This window comes from Oncorhynchus tshawytscha, linkage group LG07 (assembly GCF_018296145.1).
Source record: "Oncorhynchus tshawytscha isolate Ot180627B linkage group LG07, Otsh_v2.0, whole genome shotgun sequence".
Classification (NCBI taxonomy): domain Eukaryota; kingdom Metazoa; phylum Chordata; class Actinopteri; order Salmoniformes; family Salmonidae; genus Oncorhynchus; species Oncorhynchus tshawytscha.
In genome coordinates this window covers 46,085,337-46,107,810 of record NC_056435.1, presented here as the reverse complement: position 1 = coordinate 46,107,810, position 22,474 = coordinate 46,085,337, and the positions used below count along the sequence as shown (strand labels likewise).

At 42.6% G+C, this 22,474-nt stretch overlaps 1 protein-coding gene across 1 annotated transcript in view; it reads right to left on the bottom strand.

The window, feature by feature from the left end:
• LOC112254644 (metabotropic glutamate receptor 2-like) overlaps positions 1-18,754 on the bottom strand; it is a 78,537-nt gene extending 59,783 nt beyond the window's left edge. Inside the window, exons 1-2 of the mRNA XM_024427370.1 lie at positions 18,027-18,754; positions 123-859 (exon numbers count right to left, since the gene is read on the bottom strand). Of these exons, the coding sequence (XP_024283138.1) occupies positions 123-650 (528 nt within the window). The 5' untranslated portion in view covers positions 651-859; positions 18,027-18,754. The remainder of the gene's footprint in view (positions 1-122; positions 860-18,026) is intronic.
• Between the last annotated feature and the right edge of the window lie 3,720 nt (positions 18,755-22,474).

The following is a 22,474-nucleotide window of genomic DNA, read 5'->3' as shown; positions in this document are numbered from 1 at the left end:
TTCATTCTAATAGACTTTGTCATATTAATTGCATTGTATTATTACAGGTCGCATGTGAGGTATATATATACAATACATATATTATCCATTTTACCTCACTACATGCTGAGTCAGTGCTGTACCTGTATGGAGACATCGCTGTAGGAGCCTCCTATCACCCCAGAGATGGCCAGAGGGACGTCATCATGGATGGCGTAGGAGCCATCAGGGCAGGTGTACTCACTGTCGTCCACCTTGGTGAGGGAGGCACGGACAAACTCCAGGCTCTGTTCCAGGGCATAAGTGTCCTTAGAGCAGGTGTCCAGGATGTGGGCTCCCAGCCGTATCCCCGGCAGCAGGTGCTCGTCCTTGTTAATCTCGTCCAGGGCTAACAACATGGCCTCCAGTCTCTGAATCCCTCTCTGAGCGTTGATCTTCCCACAGTCCTCAGGCCCCTCGCCCTTCTGGTGCACAGGGAACAGACCCCCTATGATCAGGTCTCCATCCACTGTGATCTCTCTCTTGGTGTCCGTGTTGAAACCTGACATGGAGAGACCCAGTGGGGCCTGGGCCAGGAGGTACACACACACACACAGTAGGCAGAGGGGGGAGAGGTGGAGCGGTTGGGGCAGGGGGTGCAGCCCCAACCAAGGGGACCTCCCCGATGACATGTCCCTGGGCCCTGTGTGAGTCAGATCACTGCTGTCTGGTGCTTCTCTTCTTCTGATTTCCTCAGTCTCTGGAATTGGGGAGGGTACAGTACGCTAGCAAGGCACAGAGAAGCAGGGCACGAGATCTCAAAGAGCTAGCTTTTTTTTGTCCTGTCTGAGGCCATCTACTGCATCAATGGCATTGTCTTCAAAGTTCTGGAGATTACAGCCTGCGGATCAAAAAGAGGAGTCAGTCAATGCTTCAACACAATGAGAACTTTGTCTTACACACACTTTCTCATTTCCAACAAATATCATCTTTACGAGACAGTAAAATTTGTGTTCATAATAACTGATGTGGAAACAGGCATATTCATTGGATAATGACACATTGAAATAAAAGTGATGAGAGCATTTCTAATAGTTACACATACTGTGTACAGTACAGCACTACATAGACTAGTGAAGGGGTACTCAAATTGGAGAAGGTCTGGTCACACAAATGTCCTAGTTGGCAAAGGTCCAGATGGATATTGTCTTTTATCGCCTTAGTAACAAACCTGTACCTCGCAACGCATGTAACCCAAACTGTTCACGCCGTCTTGTTGGGGGAAAGAACATTTCGCAGTTTTAAAACCAAGTTCTTGCAATTCTACACATTTTTTCATGGGGCGAGAGAAAAATGTTGCAGTTTTAGAGCCGATTTCCTGCAATTCTACACATTTTGTCATGGGGCGAGAGAAAATGTTGCAGTTTTAGAGCCGATTTCCTGCAATTCTACACATTTTGCCGTCTTATGTATGTTTATATAATAGCTGAGTGACAAAATCAATGCCTCCTTGGAGTCGAAGCCCCTGGGCACATAATCTGGCCAACGATAACTACAAGATTTAAGATAGCTGGTTAGCCTAACTTACCTGACTAACATGGGCTAGTTGACCAACTGGACATTTCTGACAGGTTATACCATTTTTTAAAAATTACTTTGGTGATATTTTCACAAGTGTGTGGTCAAATTTCACAACTTTCATTACAAAAGAACATTTAAGCACATTTTCAATACAAAAATCACACAGTAACTTTTGCACAAAACCTAATCAGTGTTTCATCTAGGAATACCTTTCATATAAAGTAATTGCCTTTCACAATGCAATATGCTCACAATAATTTTTATATGATTCTCTTCTCATTTGTTTAAATATATTTGACCATCACGTAATGGCTAATCACTTAACCGCTTGGTACACCTATAGATTTTAAACTGGTTTGTCTACTATATATGGATTTTGAGAACTACAGAAATAAAATGTGTGTTTGTAAAGTATAAACATTGAATGTATGATACATGATAACCATACATGACTGTGGTAACCACAATTGGTCACCATATAAAAGGGTGTGTGTGAACACTTGCAATTTCTTTCAACATGGAGCAGAATAGACAGCAAGGGAGAAGAAGAAATCAAAGCGCTCGTGGACAAGGGACCCGTAAGAGAGGTGGACATGGGCCCCGTCAAAGAGGTCAAAGAAGTGGGCATGGGCCCCGTCAGAGAGGTGGACATGGGCCCCGTCAAAGAGGTCAAAGAAGTGGGCATGGGCCCCGTCAGAGAGGTGGACATGGGCCCCGTCAAAGAGGTCAAAGAAGTGGGCATGGGCCCCGTCAAAGAGATGGACATCAAAGAGAGGGAGGCAGACGGCAGGGAATGGTTGTGTCTAATGAAGTCCGAGCCATCGTTGTTGACCATGTGGTAAACAGAGGCCTTACCATGGCAGAGGTTGACAGATTAGTTCACCCCAATCTGAGAAGATCAACTGTCAATTCGACCATGAGAACATTTGGCAGGATATGCACTATGCTTTATCATTACATTTACAATAAATGAAATTGTAATGCATGTAAATTCACAAAACCTGTTACAGTAGTCTTACAGTATGATCTAGTGACCGTATACTCTGTTCTACCCTCAGAATTGACAGAAGGAGAGGGCAGTGGTGGAAATGGTAAGGGCCAGGAATGACGGCTGTCCGGAATGAAGCAGGACATTGAGAACGATGACACCTTTGTTAGTAGGCTGATGGATGCCACATTGGCAATCTCTCACCTTTTGAAGATGCACCAGATATGAAAAACATTTACATGGAGCCTTTTGAGAGAAACGACCCGGTGAAACAACTGCGGGCCTAGTATGTTCAGGTACAGCATTATATACTGTATTACTGTTACTATTTGATTCACAATATCACATTGGAACTATACTGTAAAAATTAAAATTAAAAATTTAGAGGGTGATGCTGTGAACCATCGCAAGTATATCTTTGTTGATGAAGTGGGCTTCAACCTGGCCAAAACTCGGTGCCATGAGCAAAACCTCTTCGGGAGACGATCCAAGTGCCTGGATAACGTGAGGGGAACATCTCCATGTGCGCAGCTATCTCTGAAGATGGTGTGGCAGGACGTAGGCCATTACTTGGATCCAACAATGCTGCACACCCCATTAAATTTAGTAGGCCTGTCAAGGTGAAGGTGTCACCTATGTTATTATGTGGGTCAATCTCAGGTTCCACCACGCAGAGGTGGTTCAGGCATGGTTTCGGGCCCATCTCCGATTTGTGACCATATCCCTGCCCCCATACTCTCATTTCCTCAATCATATTGTGGATTTTTCTTCAGCATGGAGGTGGAAGGTGTACGATCACCATCCCCATGAGCAAGCCACCCTCTTTCTGGCCACGGATGAGGCATGACGAAATCAATGCAGACCAATGTCAAGCTTAGATTCGCCATGCCAAAAGGTTTTTCTTAAGGTGCATGATCAATGAGGACATTCACTCATGTGGATGATAATTTATGGCCAAATGCTCAAGACTAAGCGGAGCGACACAGAGGAATCCAAGAGCAGACTCAGATGAGGAAACAGAGATGAATGAACCTAAATATTTATTGTTACACAGGGAGATATGGAGTGCAGATCTGGGGAAGCTCGGATGAGTTGCAGAAAAAACAGATTGAGACTAAGGTTGGAGTTAGCTGAGTAGAACAGGGTAAACAGGTCCTGAGGGGAATCCAAGGAAGTGGTGGTGAGTGAAATCCAGAGCACGGTAGTTGGGTGGTGAGATGTGGAACAGGAGCCAGAGACAGAGCTGTAACTGCAATGAGATGATAAATGGTGTCAGGCAGGGAAACAGGCACAGCAGAGTAACAGGATCTTGAATAATCATAAATAGCTAGAATCATGACTGACTGAGCAGAGATTACGTTCTGGCAGAGTGGAAGTGGCAGGACTGAGTATTTGTAGAGGTCTTGATTATGGAACAAGTTGCAGCTGGTAGGGATCTGCTCTGACTCCAACACACCTGTCTCCAACCACATAATCACACAGAAAGGGAGAGAAAGAGAGTGTAAAGGGGTAGCAAAACTGCAGGTCAGGAAGTGACCGGATGAACACCAGAGGACGTAACAGGAGCAGATGTGACACAAGACAGGCTTGATGCAAGTGAATGTGTGCTAAACGTTATGTTTCATTGTCATTTATTCAATTGTATTCCATTTCTTACATTTGATTACAGACAGTACACCCACAGTATGTTGCAATTATATCCGATTTTCTTTTTGCATGAATAATTGTAGAGGATGTCTTCATTGATCACACCTTTGATTACAAATTGGATAGATATTATGAAAATTATAGATTCTGTCAGGTAATGTAAGTGTATTGCCCAATGTGTGTTATTTACAGTACTGTAGCATATTACTTTCAACAATTCTAAGGGTGATTTGAAACAGGTATCTTGCATTGTTTGCTATTGGATTGACTGGTAGTGAAAACAACTAAATTGAAGAGATATCATTATTTTGTGTTTGGTGATTAAACCCATGTTGTGATCTCATTTCACAATAAATGTATATTTTGAATCAATGGTTGTGTGGTGAGAGATGTTTACAATCCAAATGAATGCACAATGACAGATTTTGAATGAAAGACTGGCTGCGTTACAAGTGTTACCAGTTTGGAGTGTTGTACTAAGACTTGTGAAAACATACCACTTACTTGTGACAATAGTAACAAGCCGATTAAAAACACTGCAAATAGCTCTGTAAGGTCTGTCTGTGAACAACTGCCCATGCACTACCAAATTTCAAAATGACATCTTGTGCCTTATACTAGAACTCAACAGAAGTAAGTTTAAAAGCCTGATTCATTTCTTTAAATTGTTTTAATTTAAGTCGGGACCCACTGTCCATATTGACCCCTTTCTGGATCCGGACTGCGGTCCACCTGTTGAGTATGGCTGGGCTAGTGTATAGATTCACTATTTATATTCTCTTGTGTCATGTTACAATATTCATAAGGCCCTTTTCCCATTCCGCATATGTACTCAATAAGTACTCAATAACATATTCCAAAAAGTTACTAGGGGTCTGTCAAGTCATATTTCAGTATAGTGTAACATAATCATATGTTACATAGCCAGGGTGTGATTAGACTTTTACTGTAGATGTCTGGCTGAACAAAATAGGAAACACCACCAAACATACTGCTGTAGGATGTCACAGAAATTGTTGGTATTTTATATATAGTACTGTATATGGGGCGAGATGTTGATCTTGTTTCTTTGCACAGGTGTAGAACACAGATATAGGGTGTGTGATGTGAGAGAGAGCATTGTGTGCTGAGGGTGCTGGCTGGATCCTCCAGAGTGCTTTCTCATGTCTGAGTTCCTAAGCAGCTCCCTAGTGACCTACCAAATCACTCCCCCATGGTGAATTGCTTCCTTTGGAATAGTGTCTGTTTGTCTTCCTCCATGCCTAAGGGGCCATGTGACTGTTCTGGTGTGAAACTCTCGGTCTCTCCCTTTCTACTCTTCCTCTCTCTCTCCATCTAGTTTCATGTCTAGCCCATGTCTCTCATTGCAGGGAGATAAGTCTACATGCACGCAGGCACATGCACACACAAACACAACCTGTATAAAAAGGTCTCCATTGGAGAACACTGTAAAAAACGATTTAGCAAAAACAAACAAATACAGTGCCATACACACACTCACAAAGAGCTGTTGAAATCTCCCTGTAGCAGTACCTATAGACTTCTTCTCCCCTGATGGATTGAATCTAAACACTGTTTCATTCTACTCCATAAGCTTATTCATATTTTCTGTAGACAATTTTGCATAAATATCATGATCTACATTGACATTGGGAAACTACTGTAGTGGTGGATTTACAACACCATGACATTCTGTTTATTTATTCACAGCTTTATTTCCGTTTATTACATTTTTGTCCAACTGAAATCAATGAAAACCAGGACTGCATACAAAAAACTTAACCAAGCATTGCACACATTCACAGCATAAAACAACAAAGTGAAGCCCTCATGTAAACTGGAACGGAATATAATTTGTCATATCAATATACAGTATATCACTACTAAATTATTATTAACACGTTTCCCCAATTCCACTCAAAGGTGAACTGATTTATCATGTTGAACCATATCCTAATATCCACTGACCCTCCCTTCTGGTCAGTAAGGAACCAGAGACAGATTGCATCCCAAATGGCATAGGATCCCTATGGACCCTGGTCAAAAGTAGTCCACTAGGTAATAGGGTGGCATTTGGGAGGTAACCCCTGTAGAGCATCAGGGTCCTTGGGTGTGGAGCAGAGTGAGGACCAGGACCCAGAGTGGACCCAGTAGAGATGGATGGACAGGTTCAGTACACATCATTGCTTTCTGTACCAGACAGTAGACATGCCCTCTTTGAAGTCTCGTAGAATGATGCATCGCACTATTTTTGTTCATAAAGCCCTCTTGCATAAACTTCTGCCATGCCTTAGTTCAATGTTAACCTATGAGCTACCAGACCCGGGTCTAAGGGATGGCTAACTCTGGAAATCCCTTTGATCTCCGCTGAGTTAAGTAAATCTGCTTTTAGGTTTTTTTTAACCTTACTTGTGGAATAATCTCCAAAGCTCTCTAAAATGGGAAGAGTTGGTGCCTCTAAGGCAATTCAGACGTTTTATTTGATAGTGTTTTGCATTTCATGTATTGATGTGAATATTGATGTATAGTGTATATTGATGTGTACACAGGGCTCATCTGTAAAATAGACCTTGGTCTCAGCATGACTCCCTGTCAAAATAAAGGTTCAACGAGAAATGGATGGGTCCAGAGGAGGTGCAGCAGCAGCAGGTCTGTGGTTCTTGGTATCATCTTCTCCTCTGTCCTCTCCGGGGCTTAATTAGCCACACTACAGAGGAAGGGGGGGGAGGGAGCAGTTTATCGGAGCAGGATATTATGCCAGTATCATCTGCCTTAGCCACTGCCGCTAGCTACGTCTGCCAGTCAAACCAGCTCACTGAGAGAGCTCCAGCCATAATTAATCATATCGACAAGAGGTTATGAAAATTTGTCATAAAAAAGTCAGTTAGGCTTTGTCATGATTTGTTGTGGATTTCTCCATTTTCTCTTGAAGAGTATGTGGAATCTTCAACAAACAACTGCTTCCCGTTCTTTGTTTTGAGGGTCTGGGAGATAGATATTGGATTGAAGCACTCTTTCATGTTATCCCTCACTATGGTCATCGGCCATCTCATGATGTATACGGCTCTGTAAGGCACAGGATATTTACTACCCAAATGAAGTACCATTCTCTGAAATGAAAAAGTCTAAAAGTGCAGTGTTTCAATCATTGCTGTAGATCTTCCCTGCTCGCCTGTGTGTGTGTGTGTGTGTGTGTGTGTGTGTGTGTGTGTGTGTGTGTGTGTACTTCTGCACTACAAAAATGTCCATTAATTATAATCCACATAATAATTCAGATTTCCTGTTTTTGCAGGATTATTTTCCTCGTCTAACAAACTGTATCAAATTAAGATCCTACATCTGTATGGCTCTATTTCACAAGGTATTGCCATTTGCCAGGTATTCTACTCTATATATAATTCACAGATAAATCACCATTATATATTCAATTCACAAAAACACCCTAACCCTCAACGTTCTTTCTGCACTGCAGATAGTTTAGAGGCAAATGCCTGTGTGTTTTTGTGGATGTATGAAGCTAGAAGGGAAACATTGCATTGGATCTTACTGCACCCCTCTGCTGCAGTGTTTTGTGGGCTGACATGTCTTTTTCCTCCAACGCCAAATGAGAGTGGGGATGTCACGCCTTTGCCTTAGCCCCGGAGAGTCAGCTAAACAAAAATGTACCGTACCTCTCTGCACAACCACTGCCTGACCGAATATACAGTAGCAACAGGAGACAATTCCCCAAACATAAACAGGCTGTTAAGTACAGTGAGACAGAGAATCGAGAATTACCAATTGTAGCCCTAAATGAAAAGATGAACATGAAAAATATGTCGAAACGAGTGTACACAAATTCTCATAAAAAAATGTCAACTTCTGGTGTGAGATATGGGAATAACACTTAGCCAGCATGTTAAAACCCTAAAGTACACACCCGTAAGAGAGGAGGGGGACAAAAGTGTTCCTAAACTGTCTCTCTTCTCATCCAATTAAACTCCCAGGAGAGGCCACAATCTCCCAAGCAGGACACAGTGGAACACATTCACCCTCTCTCTCCCGAGTGTCGCAGCGGTTTAAGGCACTGCATCTCAGTGCTGGAGGCATCGCTACAGACCCTGGTTTGATTCCAGGCTGTATCACAACCGGCCATGATTGGGAGTCCCATAGGGCGGCGCACTAGGGTTTGGCCGGGGTATGCCGTCATTGTAAAAGAGAATTTGAAGGAGGCCATGTTGCGAAATAGGAAGCCCGATTCTAGATTTAATTTTAGATTGGAGATGCTTAATGTCTGGAAGGAGAGTTTACAGTCTAACCAGACACCTAGGTATTTGTAGTTGTCCACATATTCTAAGTCAGAGCTGTCCAGAGTAGTGATCCTTGTCGGGCGTGCGGGTGAGGGCAGCGATCGGTTGAAAAGCATGAATTTAGTTTTACTAGCATTTAAGAACAGTTGGAGGCCACGGAAGGAGTGTTGTTTGACATTGAAGCTCGTCTGGAGGTTTGTTAACACAGTGTCCAAAGACTGGCCAGAAGTATACAGAATGGTGTCGTTTGCGTAGAGGTGGATCAGAGAAGCACCAGCAGCAAGAGCGACATCATTGATATATACAGAGAAAAGAGTCGGTCCGAGAATTGATCCCTGTGGCACCCCCATAGAAACTGCCAGAGGTCCGGACAACAGGCCCTAAGATTTGACACACTGAATTCTATCTGAGAAGTAGTTGGTGAACCAACTGATTTGTAGGGGTCCAGATTTTGAAGCTCTTTCAGGGCATCAGCTATCTGGTTTTGGGTGAAGGAGAAGCGGGGGGGGCTTGAGCAAGTTGCTGTGTGGGGTGCAGAGCTGCTGACCGGGGTAGGGGTAGCCAGGTGGGAAGCATGGCCAGCCGTAGAAAAATGTTTATTGAAATTCTCGGTGACAGTGTTTCCTAGCCTCAGTACAGTGGGCAGCTGTTGTCGGCTATTATTGTTTTTTACAAGGTGGAGGTATGTAAGTGGCCTCAAGACAACTTGATTATTTCAGCTGTGGTTTACCTAATGTGCAGACGTGCATTTTAACAGCCAAACTAGCCAGAACAAGAACAACAAACTCACTTTACATAATGTGGTCTAATGTACAGCACTTAGAGGAGCCACAACAAGCCATGAATACAATACCCTGTAGCACATGGTAAACAGGCTTACAATGATTTCCTCAGCAGGTAGCCTAGTTCTTAGAGCATTGGACTTGTAACCGAAAGGTTGCAAGATCGTAATCACTGAAGTGACAAGGTAAAAATCTGTCGTTCTGCCCCTGAACAAGGCAGTTAACCCACTGTTCTTAGACCGTCATTGAAAATAAGAATTTGTTCTTAACTGACTTGCCTAGTTAAATAAAGGTAAAATTAAAAAATTAAAAAAGTGTTTTAATTGGGTTAACTGTTAACTTCAAAGAGCACCCAGCCTCATTTCATCCTCTAATCTACCATGCCGAAATCTCCACTCTCTTCCATATCTCTTCTGCTTTCCGCTTCACCAGATGGCCCTTTTAATTCAAGTGTGTGGAGCCTACCAGCCTTTACACTTTTCAAACCAGGAGGGGTAAAGGATTAGAACGTTTGGGGGACTGAGGATGGAAGCAGTGGGGATGAGGAGGAGGAGGAGGAGGAGGAGGAGGGGGGAAGGAAGGAGGGCATAGAAGTGAAAATGAGACGGCGAGCCTCACAAGGTGGAGGGTAGGAAGGCAGATAGGCTGGGGAGTTGAGTCACAACCTGCAATCAGAGCACAACTTGTTGCAAAACCCTTTATGACCAAATGCCATCAGCATCTGTGAGGGTTCATTTTTTCGCAAAAGATTTTTTAAAAGCTGAGCAACATTATTTTCCCATTCTCAAACATAACTCGATTTGACTGATGGATTTAACCTAGATGTAGAAAAATATCCCCCAGTTATAAATGAAGAAACATGCTTTATGTCTCTAAATTCTCATTACATACTCTCACAAGACACTAGCAGGTCCACTCCACACCGTTCCAAGTGTGTGCCATGCTGTGCCAAGCCTAGTCTGGTTGTAATTAATCTGAGCACAATGAGTGGAGAAATCACAACTTCCATCCCCCTAATCTGGCCATGGTAGTGCAGGGACAGCAGTGGCAGCCTGACAAATATCTCTCTCATTGAAGCCCAAACAAATCCCTACTATCTCTCTCTCTCTTTCCTCAGTTAGTAACAGTCTAAAGGAGATAGATATCACCTATTCAGAACTCACTACAGGTTTTATATCTGTTCTAGATTGAAGGCCACTTCCTCTCTCTTTGGCAGACTGTGGACTTGTAGATGTTCAACTTGTCCTGAAAAGGTCAGTGCTGAAAAGTTGTATAACAAACAAATGTTTCTCAGGAGAGTTATTTGTTTATTTTTGTCATTAAGTAACACTTCACTTCAGGGGAAAAACTAGTTCCATGAATGTAGGCCTGGGAGATTGACCGTATCAATGATAACCGCTGAGATCACTGAGGCAAAAAGACAAACCCATGTCGGAAAATGAAGAGCGCTGACCTTTCCAAAATGGTCACTGATACCAAACCAATTAGGGGAAAGACGTTAATTGAAGTTTAAACGATAGCAACCCAGGCAAACTGAGGCTGGCGCTGAATGGCAACTAGTGGGGACATACAGCAATTAGGGAGATGTCAATCAAATCCTCACTCACTCTCTCACCACCACAGTTAATTTCCTCATCATTGATCTGAAAGTAGGCTGAGCGGTCCAGTCACTTCATCTATTTAACAGAGAATGGGTTTGAATGGGTTTGGATTTGGTCAGGGGTGTCTCCGCTCAACTCGCCCCTGACACGCTCTCTGCACCTGTGTGAGGGAGCGAATCCCCTAGGACAGTTCCATAGCTCCACCCCTTCCCATGGGCCTGATTCCACCTCAACTGTGTACTTCCTAATTTAAGATTCCTTGACTGTCTATGTTCTTTGTGTGTTCGTGAGCTCATTATAGGCAGAGCTGTGATTGTCCCAGGCAAGGTGATGGATGCATGGTGTTTGTGTTTCAGGGGCTGCATGAGGTTTTCTTTGGGTCTTTCCATTATTCATCACACACACTATTAGTGACAAGAGAGAAACAAGAGTGTGGGCTTCCCTGATCCTGAACTGAGACATGCTTTCATTCTGTCTCAACATATAACACTCTCAAACACAGACACACACATCCCCAACACAAATTATGTCTGCGCAGCAGAGAACATTAACATATTCTCACAATATAAACCAATATTGCTTTCAGTGAGACAGATGTATGGCTGAACAGACAAACACACATTGTCCCTGGTCCTACATAGCTACTTCGTCGGTCTTGACTGTCCCCCGGGCCACTCTATTAATCTTGTCCAGGGACACACACACCATCTGCTGCATGCTACCCTAGCCACATTATTATGGAAGAGCAAAAGTGCCTGGAAGCATAACTCACACTGGAAACCATGTCGCAGGAGATGTTCAGGCACTTATTTAATCAGCAAGTGATTTTTTATCAACTAAAGATTTAGTTTAGTAGGAGTTCAGAGAATTCAAAACTAATTTGTCAAACAATATGAAAGCTCATACATCAAACATGGATTCAAGTATAGATTGTGTGTGTGCACGTGTGTGTGTGTGTGTCTGTGTGTGTGCATATGTGTGTGAATTAAAAAGAGATCAGAAAGAGGCCATAAGGAGGTGTAAGTAATTAAGCTGTCCTGTTTGATAGGACTGCAGCCATTCATCATCCTGCAGCTTAATCACAGACGACGGCCAACTAATAAAACTGATAAGAGATCTGGGTGGCACCGAGATACCTTATCAGACATTTGGGTTTAATTAGTTACTTTGGTTTCCCTCTCTATAGCAGCTCATAGGATGAAACAGGGCAGATCTACCTGCAAAGGAACCCTTGTGCATTCATATTGAAGGTGATTGGATTCCATAAATTATTTTCCATATAGTACAGCCATACATTAGGACCAGGCCTGGGCAAAGGTCCGTGGCCCACGACCTGATTCAATACGGCCCAAGGAATCATGCTCAGATCACATAAATAATTTGCGATAGTAAAGTTTTGAAAAATGTATTTGTTATTCAAATTAAAAGCCCAATGAATACTCGTCTTTGTGTAATGATTGTGGGACATTTATTTTGAAGGCACGTATAAATAACAACTGCACGAGGACAGACAGTGACTGACAAGCTGACACACACTTCACAGTTACAAATAGTAGCTAGCTAAAATTGCGCAACAATGAGTTTTTTGAATATTTCAAAGAAATGGAAAGTAGACAATGAATGTAGGGTGTTCCAGCAAGAGCGGACATCGAAATATTTCTTTATTGAGGTATCAGGGAAAGCTGTGTGCTTTGTGTGCAAAGAGAGCATTGCTGTCAGGGACTAGACAATCATGGACTATAAAAGGAAAACCAGCCACGTCGCCAAGACTGAAGTTTTGCGTCTGGACAGGCTAAACACATTCTTCGCACGCTTTGAGGATAACACAGTGCCACTGACGCGGCCCGCTACCAAGGACTGTTGCTCTCCTTCTCCGTGGCTGACGTGAGTAAAACATTTAAATGTGTTAACCCTCGCAAGGCTGCCGGTCCAGACGGCATCCCAGCCGCGTCTTCAGAGCATGCACAGACCAGCTGTCTGGTGTGTTTACAGACATATTCAATCTCTCCCTATCCCAGTCTGCTGTCCCCACATGCTTCAAGATGGCCACCATTGTTCCTGTACCCAAGAAGGCAAAGGTAACTGAACTTAATGATTATTGCACCGTAGCACTCACTCTGTCATCATGAAGTGCTTTGAGAGACTAGTCAAGGATCATACCCTTACCTGCCACCCTAGACCCACTTCAATTTGCTTACCGCCCCCAATAGATCCACAGACGATGCAATTGGCATCACTCTGCACACTGCCCTATCCCATCTGGACAAGAAGAATACCCATGTAAGAATGTTGTTTCTTGACTAACACCATAGTACCCTCCAAGCTCATCATTAAGCTCGAGGCCCTGGGTCTGAACCCCGCCCTCTGCAACTGGGTAATGGACTTCCCGACGGGCCGCCCCCAGGTGAAGGTAGGAAACATCACCTCCACTTAGCTGATCCTCAACACTGGGGTCCCACAAGGGTGTGTGCTCAGCCCCCTCCTTGTATTCCCTGTTCACCCATGACTGAGTGGCCAAACACGCCTCCAACTCAATCATCAAGTTTGCAGATGACACAACAGTAGTAGGCTTGATTACCAACGATGACGAGACAGCCTACAGGGAGGAGGTGAGGGCTCTGGGAGTGTGGTGCCTGGAAAACAACTCACTCAACATCAACAAAAGAAAGAAGATGATCGTGGACTTTAGGAAACAGCAGAGGGAGCACCCCTATATCCACTTCAACGGGACCGCAGTGGAGAAGGTGGAAAGCTTCAAGTTCTTTGGCGTACACATCACTGACAAACTGAAATGGTCCACCCACACAGACAGTGTGGTGAAGGCGCAACAGTGCCTCTTCAACCTCAGGAGGCTGAAGAAATTTGGCTTGGCCCTTAAAACCGTTAAGGGCATGTACAGTTGAAGTCTGAAGTTTACATACACCTTAGCCAAATACATTTAAACTCATTTTTTTCCTGACATTTAATCCTAGTAGAAATGACCTGTTATGTGAGGTAAAATCACCACTTTATTTTAAGAATGTGAAATGTCAGAATAAAAGTAGAGAGAATGATTTATTTCCGCTTTTGTTTCTTTCATCACATTCCCAGTGGATCAGAAGTTTACATACACTCAATTAGGCCCCAAAACATCACTGCTCTAGAGGAGATCTGCATGGAGGAATGGGCCAAAATACCAGCAACAGTGTGTGAAAACCTTGTGAAGACTTACAGAAAACATTTGACCTCTGTCATTGCAAACAAAGGGTATATAACAAAGTATTGAGATAAACTTTTGTTATTGACCAAATAATAATTTTCCACCATAATTTGCAAATAAATTCATTAAAATTTCTACAATGTGATTTTCTGGTGTTTTTTCTCATTTTGTCTGTCATAGTTGAAGTGCACCTATGATGAAAATTACAGGCCTCTCTCATCTTTTTAAGTGGGAGAACTTGCACAATTGGTGGCTGACTAAATACTTTTTTGCCCCACTGTATGTATATAGTCTTAATTCATTCCTACTTAGATTTGTGTGTATTGGGTATATATTGCGTAATTTGTTAGATATTACTGCACTTTCGGAGCAAGCATTTCGCTACACCCGCAATAACATCTGCTAATCACGTGTATGTGACCAATCAAATTTGATATGTACTGTCCAACAAAATTGCTAAACATAGCAAGCCATTCACTGAGGGCGAATTCATTAAAGAATGTTTATTTGACTCTGCAGCAATACTTTGCCCCGACAAGAAAGAGCTGTTTGAAAATGTTTCCCTGTAAAGACGAACAGTGACATGGTGTGTTGAGGACATCGCAGAGAATATGGAACAACAGTTCAAAGACAAGGTAAAGGATTTCACATATTTCTCCTTGGTCCTGGATGAGAGCAGTGATGCACGTGACACAGAGCAGTTGTTGATATTCTTACGAGGCATAACCCCAGACTTTGAAATTACAGAGGAGCTTGCTTCAGTGCAGTCAATGAAGAGCACAACCACAATATTTATTGGAGGAGGTTAATAAGTGTGTGGCAAAGCTGGGACTGAGTATTGAAAAGTTCTCTAGTGTGACCACAGATGGGTGCCCAAACATGACAGGAAAAAACATTGGCCTTTTGAAAAGGATACAAGATCAAGTAGCTGAGCTGAACCCAAATCAGAAAATGATTTTCCTGAATTGCATTATTCATCAGGAAGTGTTCTGTCAATGTGTTCTGAAAATGAGCCATGTTGTAGATACAGTCACTAAAGTGGTAAAATTCATAAGTGCAAAATCTTTAAACCACAAGCAGTTTGTCTCACTGTTGCAAGAGACAGTGTCGGATCATGCAGATCTCCCCTACCACACAAACGTGAGATGGCCGAGTTTGGGGAAGGTGCTTCAAAGGGTGAGGGACCTGAAGTCAGAGAATGCTGAGTTTTTGCAAATGAAAGGAAAAGATGTGGATTTCCTGGACATCATGGCCCTCATGAATGAACTGAATTCCAAACTACAAAAGAAGGGCCAGATGAAGGCTTTGACAAGACATTACAAGGGAAAATTACTCCTCCTGACCTGACCAAGTAAAAACCAACAATCTCACCCACCTTCCGACACTTCTACTGTGTTCCCTATCAGATGACCAGTGGGAGAAGTATACATCACTGCTGCGTGCTTTGAACAGTGAGTTCTCGTTGTTTTGAGGATTTAAAAGTGTTGAAAAATGACATACTGTTGGTTTCCTCTCCTTTCACCTTCAATGTGGATAACGCTCTCACTGAACTGCAACTTGAGCTTATCGATCTTCGATCTGATGCAGTGATTGGAGAACTATTCAAAACAATGTCACTGACAGGGTTCTATGCATATCTCGATGAACAAAACGTTCCAAAGATTAGGAGTCATGCTCAGAAGATGTTTGGGTCAACCTATGTATGTGAACAGACATTTTCAGTGATGAAATATAACAAGGCACAGATCATCTCTTACTGACTCTCACCTCTCAGAAATCCTGAGCATAGCGACGTCAGAAACTATACCTGACTTCACTGCTCTAGTCAATACCCATCAGAGACTTCACTCCTCAGACTGATTGAGAAGTTTAAATGTAATGTTGAGCTCTCCCTCTTTCTTGTATTTTTGTGCATACCCTTTAACAATAGTTCTGTCCGTGGTGCTGAATGCACAGTGTACTTTTCCCTCCGTGTAGTTCATTGAATGTTTGATAATGAAAATACCTACCAAAAGGAGAACATGGATGTGGTTTGTTTCTGTGCATGTGAAAAAAGAAAAATAAGTAGCATATCTGGGCGTGATTTACAGTAGATATATCTGTCAACACAACCATACACATGATGTATCATCCTATAATATGATGCTGGCCCGCGATGGCAAAATTATATTCTAATGTGGCCCTCCATGGAAAATAATTGCCCAGGCCTGCATTAGACTATGCTCAATGCATCTGGTGAATGGTGGTGACATACTGTAGGCCTACTTCAAGGTGCTGTGGCTACAGAAAAAGTGTCCTTATCATTATAATATGTCCTTTGTGAGAGAAATACTTACAGTATTTCAATACAGTCAATGACATCTGACCTGCGGTCTATGGGGCTTTAGTCTAAAATCATCTTTGAAAACGATAGGCAAATCTTATGGGCATTCTCCAGAAAGCACATATATTTTATACATTCTTAAAAAAGAAAATCTGTCAGGGCTTTGTGAGTATGTGTTGAGGTGGAGGAGTCAGAGGAGAACAGGCTTGTTTGGGCACTTGGGATCCAGTGGTCCATGGACCTGCAGGTTAATCCTGGTCTACAGGTGAGCTCCTTCTCCACACACTAATGAGTAGCAATCTAGGTGCCTCATGGCCTGGCGGCCCAGTGGTGGGGACGCTTGTGTTCTTGGCAGATAACAAGGATTTTAACACGCTTGGTGCTCAGCAATAACACTGCTCCTCCACACTCTGAGACACTCTGATACGCAGTGCTACATCGACTCCCAGCTCCCGACACACCCAGGGGGATTGGCAGGGTTTCATCCCCATGACGTCGTGCAACACTGTGAAGCGCTCACCGGGGGTCACTACCCACTCTGCACCGCGCTGATACAGGTGAGGTGGATTCCATTAAGAATAAAGAGATAGGTGCACCGAGTGTCTTGCCTCATTCTCCTCCTCCACCTCGTTCCTGATTGTGCACAGAGTTCCAGATGAAAAGAGAAGAGCCTGTTCCTCTTAAGCCTCTCTGCTGGCTGGGTCTGAGAACCCCACCACTGCCATGGGCACACCGTGCATTGCTTTACAAGACCATTTGCTCCTAGAAAAACACCAACATGCAATGCCACTGTGATAAGGCTTCTCCCCCTTTTACTTGTTCCCACAGCCCTGAAAAATCAGTATATGACCTGGGAATCTATGATGTGGTCTGTATAGGTTAACTTGTGAGCCAAGGGTTTGTCCACCTCTTGGACATATTATGTTATGCACTAAATCCCTGTTCATACCTGGTGCTAACACGCATCCTGTGTCCGGATTGTGTCCAACATTTTCAGACAGCTGCACACCACATTTACCACACGATTAACCACATGTTAATGCAAGGTGTAGCCTGGACTCTCTGAACATGCACAACTCACCGCTGGAGTCAGAATCCATGTAGATGTGCAAACTAAAGGAAGGTGTCTGGATGTTGTAGGCGACTCAATAAAGGAAACATAATTTGACCAACTCTATGATCTATTGAAAACTGCAACTTGATTTTGAAAGTCTCAATATATGACAATAACATACAGGTTGAATAATGGAAAATACAGTAAAACATATGATGATGAGGAGACCCTTCTGAAAAACACATTGATTTGTGTCTACTAAATTTGCTGGAAGATATACAAATGTAAATATGATTAGAATGGTGGCATGATCTAATTTGTTTACTATGGCAAGCAAGTAACCCTATTCTATAGTCATCTCATTCACACAGATTTTTTTTCCCTCACCTGTCAATCAAATTCTGTAACAACAATTTGACAAATTATGAGAGATGTGTCAAAATAAAGTAGGAATAGAATGGGAGTCTCTCTTTAATATCTATAACAAAGCTTTATTCCATTGCTATAGACTTACAAAGAAAGCATGGTCGTAATCGTGCATACAACGTGCATGCTACTGTTGCTGGGACCAAATGTAGGCTACACAAAAAGCAAAAGCTCTTACCTGTCCAATGAATCTCTCTTCTGAACGAATCCAAATCCGACAGGTTACACAGATTAGGTCAGGCACTTCATATCCTTGGTGATACTTTAAATAGATATCGTGTTATTGTGCCGAATAAACAATTCGTGGATACTGATAGTGGAGGAAGGAAGGACAAGGGATGAGAGTGAATGAAGTTTTCGCGCCTCGCAGCTGCGTCGCGCATGAGTAACTGTCCTCGGTGCTGAAAAACACTCGGAGGAGCGCGCGGATTCCTTGAGATTCTATCCCCTGGTTAAAAAGTCTACTCACCTTTTTACACACCTCTGGTACTAATTTAACATTATACTCACTTGAGTCCCTTCAGATTACTAACTGCGCGTCCACACCTCATAACTCAGCTGTGCAACAAATCTTATTTGATAACAAATGAGTAAAGTGTTAGCAATGAGCCTGGTAGAAAGGATGAGTCGAGGAATGAAACATATCTGATCCCGGGTGCATGATATTTTAAGGAGCCAACTCATTATTTCTTCACCGTGCATAGTTTTACATTTTTAAAATGGTCACACGAGTCCATAGGCTATCATGTGAACTGAATTGTCATATTGACAGCCACAACAGAATTCAACAGACCCGAACGCCTGTGGATGATAGCGATTTCTGAATAGGTGTGTCTGTGGGCTATCAAGCCTGCACGTTGTGAACGACCACCGTGACAATCAATACAGATGCTATTGGTTAATTTAAATCGGCGCAAATAAGAAACGGGTCGTAGTCTTTCTCAAAAGTTTAGATTAGGTCTAACTGTTATCATGTATAGCCTAAAAATAGCATATTACAAATTCATTGTGATATTAGCCTAGTATTAATACAATAAGAATAATTAGAATACAGATTATGTTTTCCTAGTAGCTTTTTGCATTCTGTTTTCGAGAGCTGTTGATTAGGATGCGCTGAGCATGTAAATGTGGAGAAGCTCAGGGAATCGTCTTGATTTTGTTTAACCGAACAAGCAAAACTCATAACAGCAGCTGTTCGGAGACCGCTTAGCTGCATCGATAGATTTCTATTTACAGTCCACGCACAAGTTCTGACATGGGAGTGGAGACGAGGGAGAGCGCGAGGTGGCTCCCAGGTGGTAACCCTGCGCGCACGGGATATGAACTCTCGAGATCACCAAATGGTGTGTTGTGACCTCTAACCCTCTTCTTCCAAAACCACATTCACACAGTCAGGGAGAGACTGGTTTTGTATGCGACTTCACCCATCTTCATACATCCACTGGAATAATATGTATTATAATTGACATCATAGGGAAGGCCATATCTCCATGACCTCAAAGCTCTCAAATGTAGGCTAACCCATGTGGGTTTCACAATTAATTAAATCAGTTGTCAATGCAGTGTAGGCCTTATGCAGCTACTCTTCTAATTTGATTGTGGATAACTGGTGGAGTGCCAGATTAAACAATTGTGATTATATATAGCAGACATTCTGTATATCTGTCAGCCATGACAGTGTCGATCAATTACTCTTGGAATTGAAAATACAGATCTGTATGTGGTATAGGCTACATTTTAATACGATTCATCAGACAGATAATGACTAAGACGAAAGGGTCAATCTGTGATACAAACATAAAAAAGCGGTCATCACCACTGCTTGGTAAACAACATCACACATATCTCTATAGACCACAAAGTGGATGCCCAGAGACCAGGGGATGACTACCTACTTGAGTTTAAAATGTAAATATCCCACACTCCAACATCACGAAAACGACATAATAGTAAACCCTCAGTCGGGGCTTTTAGCCTGCCTATCTGGCATATTTAACCTCTGAAATGAACAAAATATTATAAATGAGTCTCAGATGTTTGGTGATTACATGCATGCTTAAAGCGCCAATCCATGTAGAAGCAAATCCACATTGATGCACCAAGTGATTGGAGCGGGACTGGACTCTGGATGGTTCTAAATGTGGCCCATAAAGGATGGAAAGCGAAGTGATTGAAACAAAGCCCAGTAACATAAAAGTGATGAGTGTGATAGAGAATTCACGGCACGGTTTCTTAATGATTACATTCTCTTGGGATGGAATTCAATTATTGATTTCAGAATTGCACACCACACTTTAAGAAATGCTGTGCATGTCCTGGATGAAGGGATTTGACAGTGTGGAGCCCTCCCCGGCAGACCACCAGCCATACACACACCCCATCCCCACACATACAACATTGACAACATTGGCAGTACAGAACAGTGTCTCTCAACCATTTCTGTAACAGTTGCTGGTGAAACATGGTCCTCCTCATTTTTAATAACCAGCTCATGTTTAAAACATATACAATATGTAAAAACACCACTGGAGATACATCTCACCACTATAACTGTGGCTTTGCTCTAGCCATATAGTTTAATTCCCGGTTGTGCTGTCTGTCTGTCTGTCTGTCTGTCTGTCTGTCTGTCTGAGCATCTTCTTCGCTGTAATCTGTGCTTCTTGTTCTCTGTATAACATTTCCCCTGGTGTCAATGGTGCCACTAACCTTTACAGTTGGTGGGACCAGCCCATGACTTGGTCGGACCAAAATCATCATAAAGTCATTCATAGTGCTTTATTATGAATTATAATAAATAGACAACTCAGCTATTCAAGAAATAAGTTGTTTCATCTAACACGTCCAAGCAAGAATGCATGATAAAATATATTTTAATGTGCAGTCAGCAACCTAGTTCAGTGATTATGAATTTTGGTTTGACAATAAGACTATAGACTCCAGAATTTCCAGATTTTATTTTTTGTTCAATAGAGATACATGTCATATATCTTTATGTGCACTAACTAATATAATAGGCACATTCATTTGGGGTTCAACACCTGAGGAAGTGGAAACTCAAAACACATTAACTAGATTGGTAACTCTAAATATACTTCCCAATGCTAGTAGACATGTATTCATCCAACAGTAAATGTATTATCCTAAAAGACTTAGCAGTTGTAGGCTACTTGTCAAGCCCTGATCTGTTACACCTGTCTTTGTGATTGTCTCCACCCCCTCCAGGTGTCACTTATTTTCCCCAGTGTATATATTCCTGTCAGTTCGTCTTGTATGTTTCCAAGTCAACCAGCTGTTTTCCCGTTCGCCTGCTTTTTGCATTCTCCTTTTTCTAGTCCTCCCAGTTTTGACCCTTGTCTGTTCCTGGACTTTGTACCCACCCGCCTGACCATTCTGCCTGCCTTGACCACGAGCCTGTCTGCCACACTGTACCTCCTGGACTCTGATCTGGTTTTGACCTTTTTGCCTGTCCATGACCATTCTCTTGCCTACCCCTGGATTAATAAACATTGTAAGGCTCCAACCATCTGCCTCCTGTGTCTGCATTTGGGTCTCGCCTTGATACTACTACTACTACCCATGAGACCTATGTCCTTGCAATGGCCGGTGCACTGCTCCATATTTCAAAGCCATCAAGCCATCCAATATCTTTGTAAAATAGTTGCAAAATACAAATTATACCTACAGAGAGCTGAGACCCTCCTCTGTTCCACGGGGACAAGGGGACGAAGTTTCCAAAGCTGTGTCTTTCCCGCAATTTCATATGGACATATGTTCAGAACACATTTTTCTGTTGAGCGCATGGGGGAAGAGTGGCTCGCTCATCACAGCAGCAGGCACAGGGCATACACTTTCATGCAGGAATCCTGAAGAGATTGCACTTTACTGTTTGACCAAATCATGGTTTTAGCCTCCTAAAAAAAGTTGAGGTAACAATGTTTATAGGCACCCTTTCTGTTTTTTGCTGATGCAGCTTTTGACTGTGAATGTGTGATCTCAGCTCAGCCTATCAGAAAACCGGTCCATCTTGGTAGGGGGGCTGGCAGTAATTGCCCCAAAATATTTACAAAAATATCTTAACAGGACCATGGGCTGCCGGCCATGTAACCTTAGAATTGTTTTGGTATAAAAATGGTCTAGCCCATCTGGCATTCGCCCGTGATGGATACACTGTTGGACACACCCTGAATGAATGCATAGGTTAGCCTAATGATACAATAGTAGTTGAATGTGCAACAAGCTCTCACGCAGAATTAGAAGTTCATCCACATTCTCCAAACGTCAAATATCGAAGTTGCGCAAAAAGTCGAATTTTGAAGTGTTTTTGTTGCTGCTCTGCATCTTTCAATTTTTCCAAAAGCCACATTTAGAAATTAAAGGTTAAGTATTAAAGGTTAAGTATAGGCACTCATTCTGAATGGTTAAGGTAATGTCACGTTCGTCGAAGTGAGGAGACCAAAGCGCTGCGTGATGTGAATACATTATACTTTTAATAAAGACGGACACTAAACAAACTATACAAAATAACAAAACGACCGTGAAGCTATCATACAAAAGTGCAGACACAGGCAACTAGACAGACAATAACCCACGAAATACCCAAAGAAGATGGCTGCCTAAATATGGTTC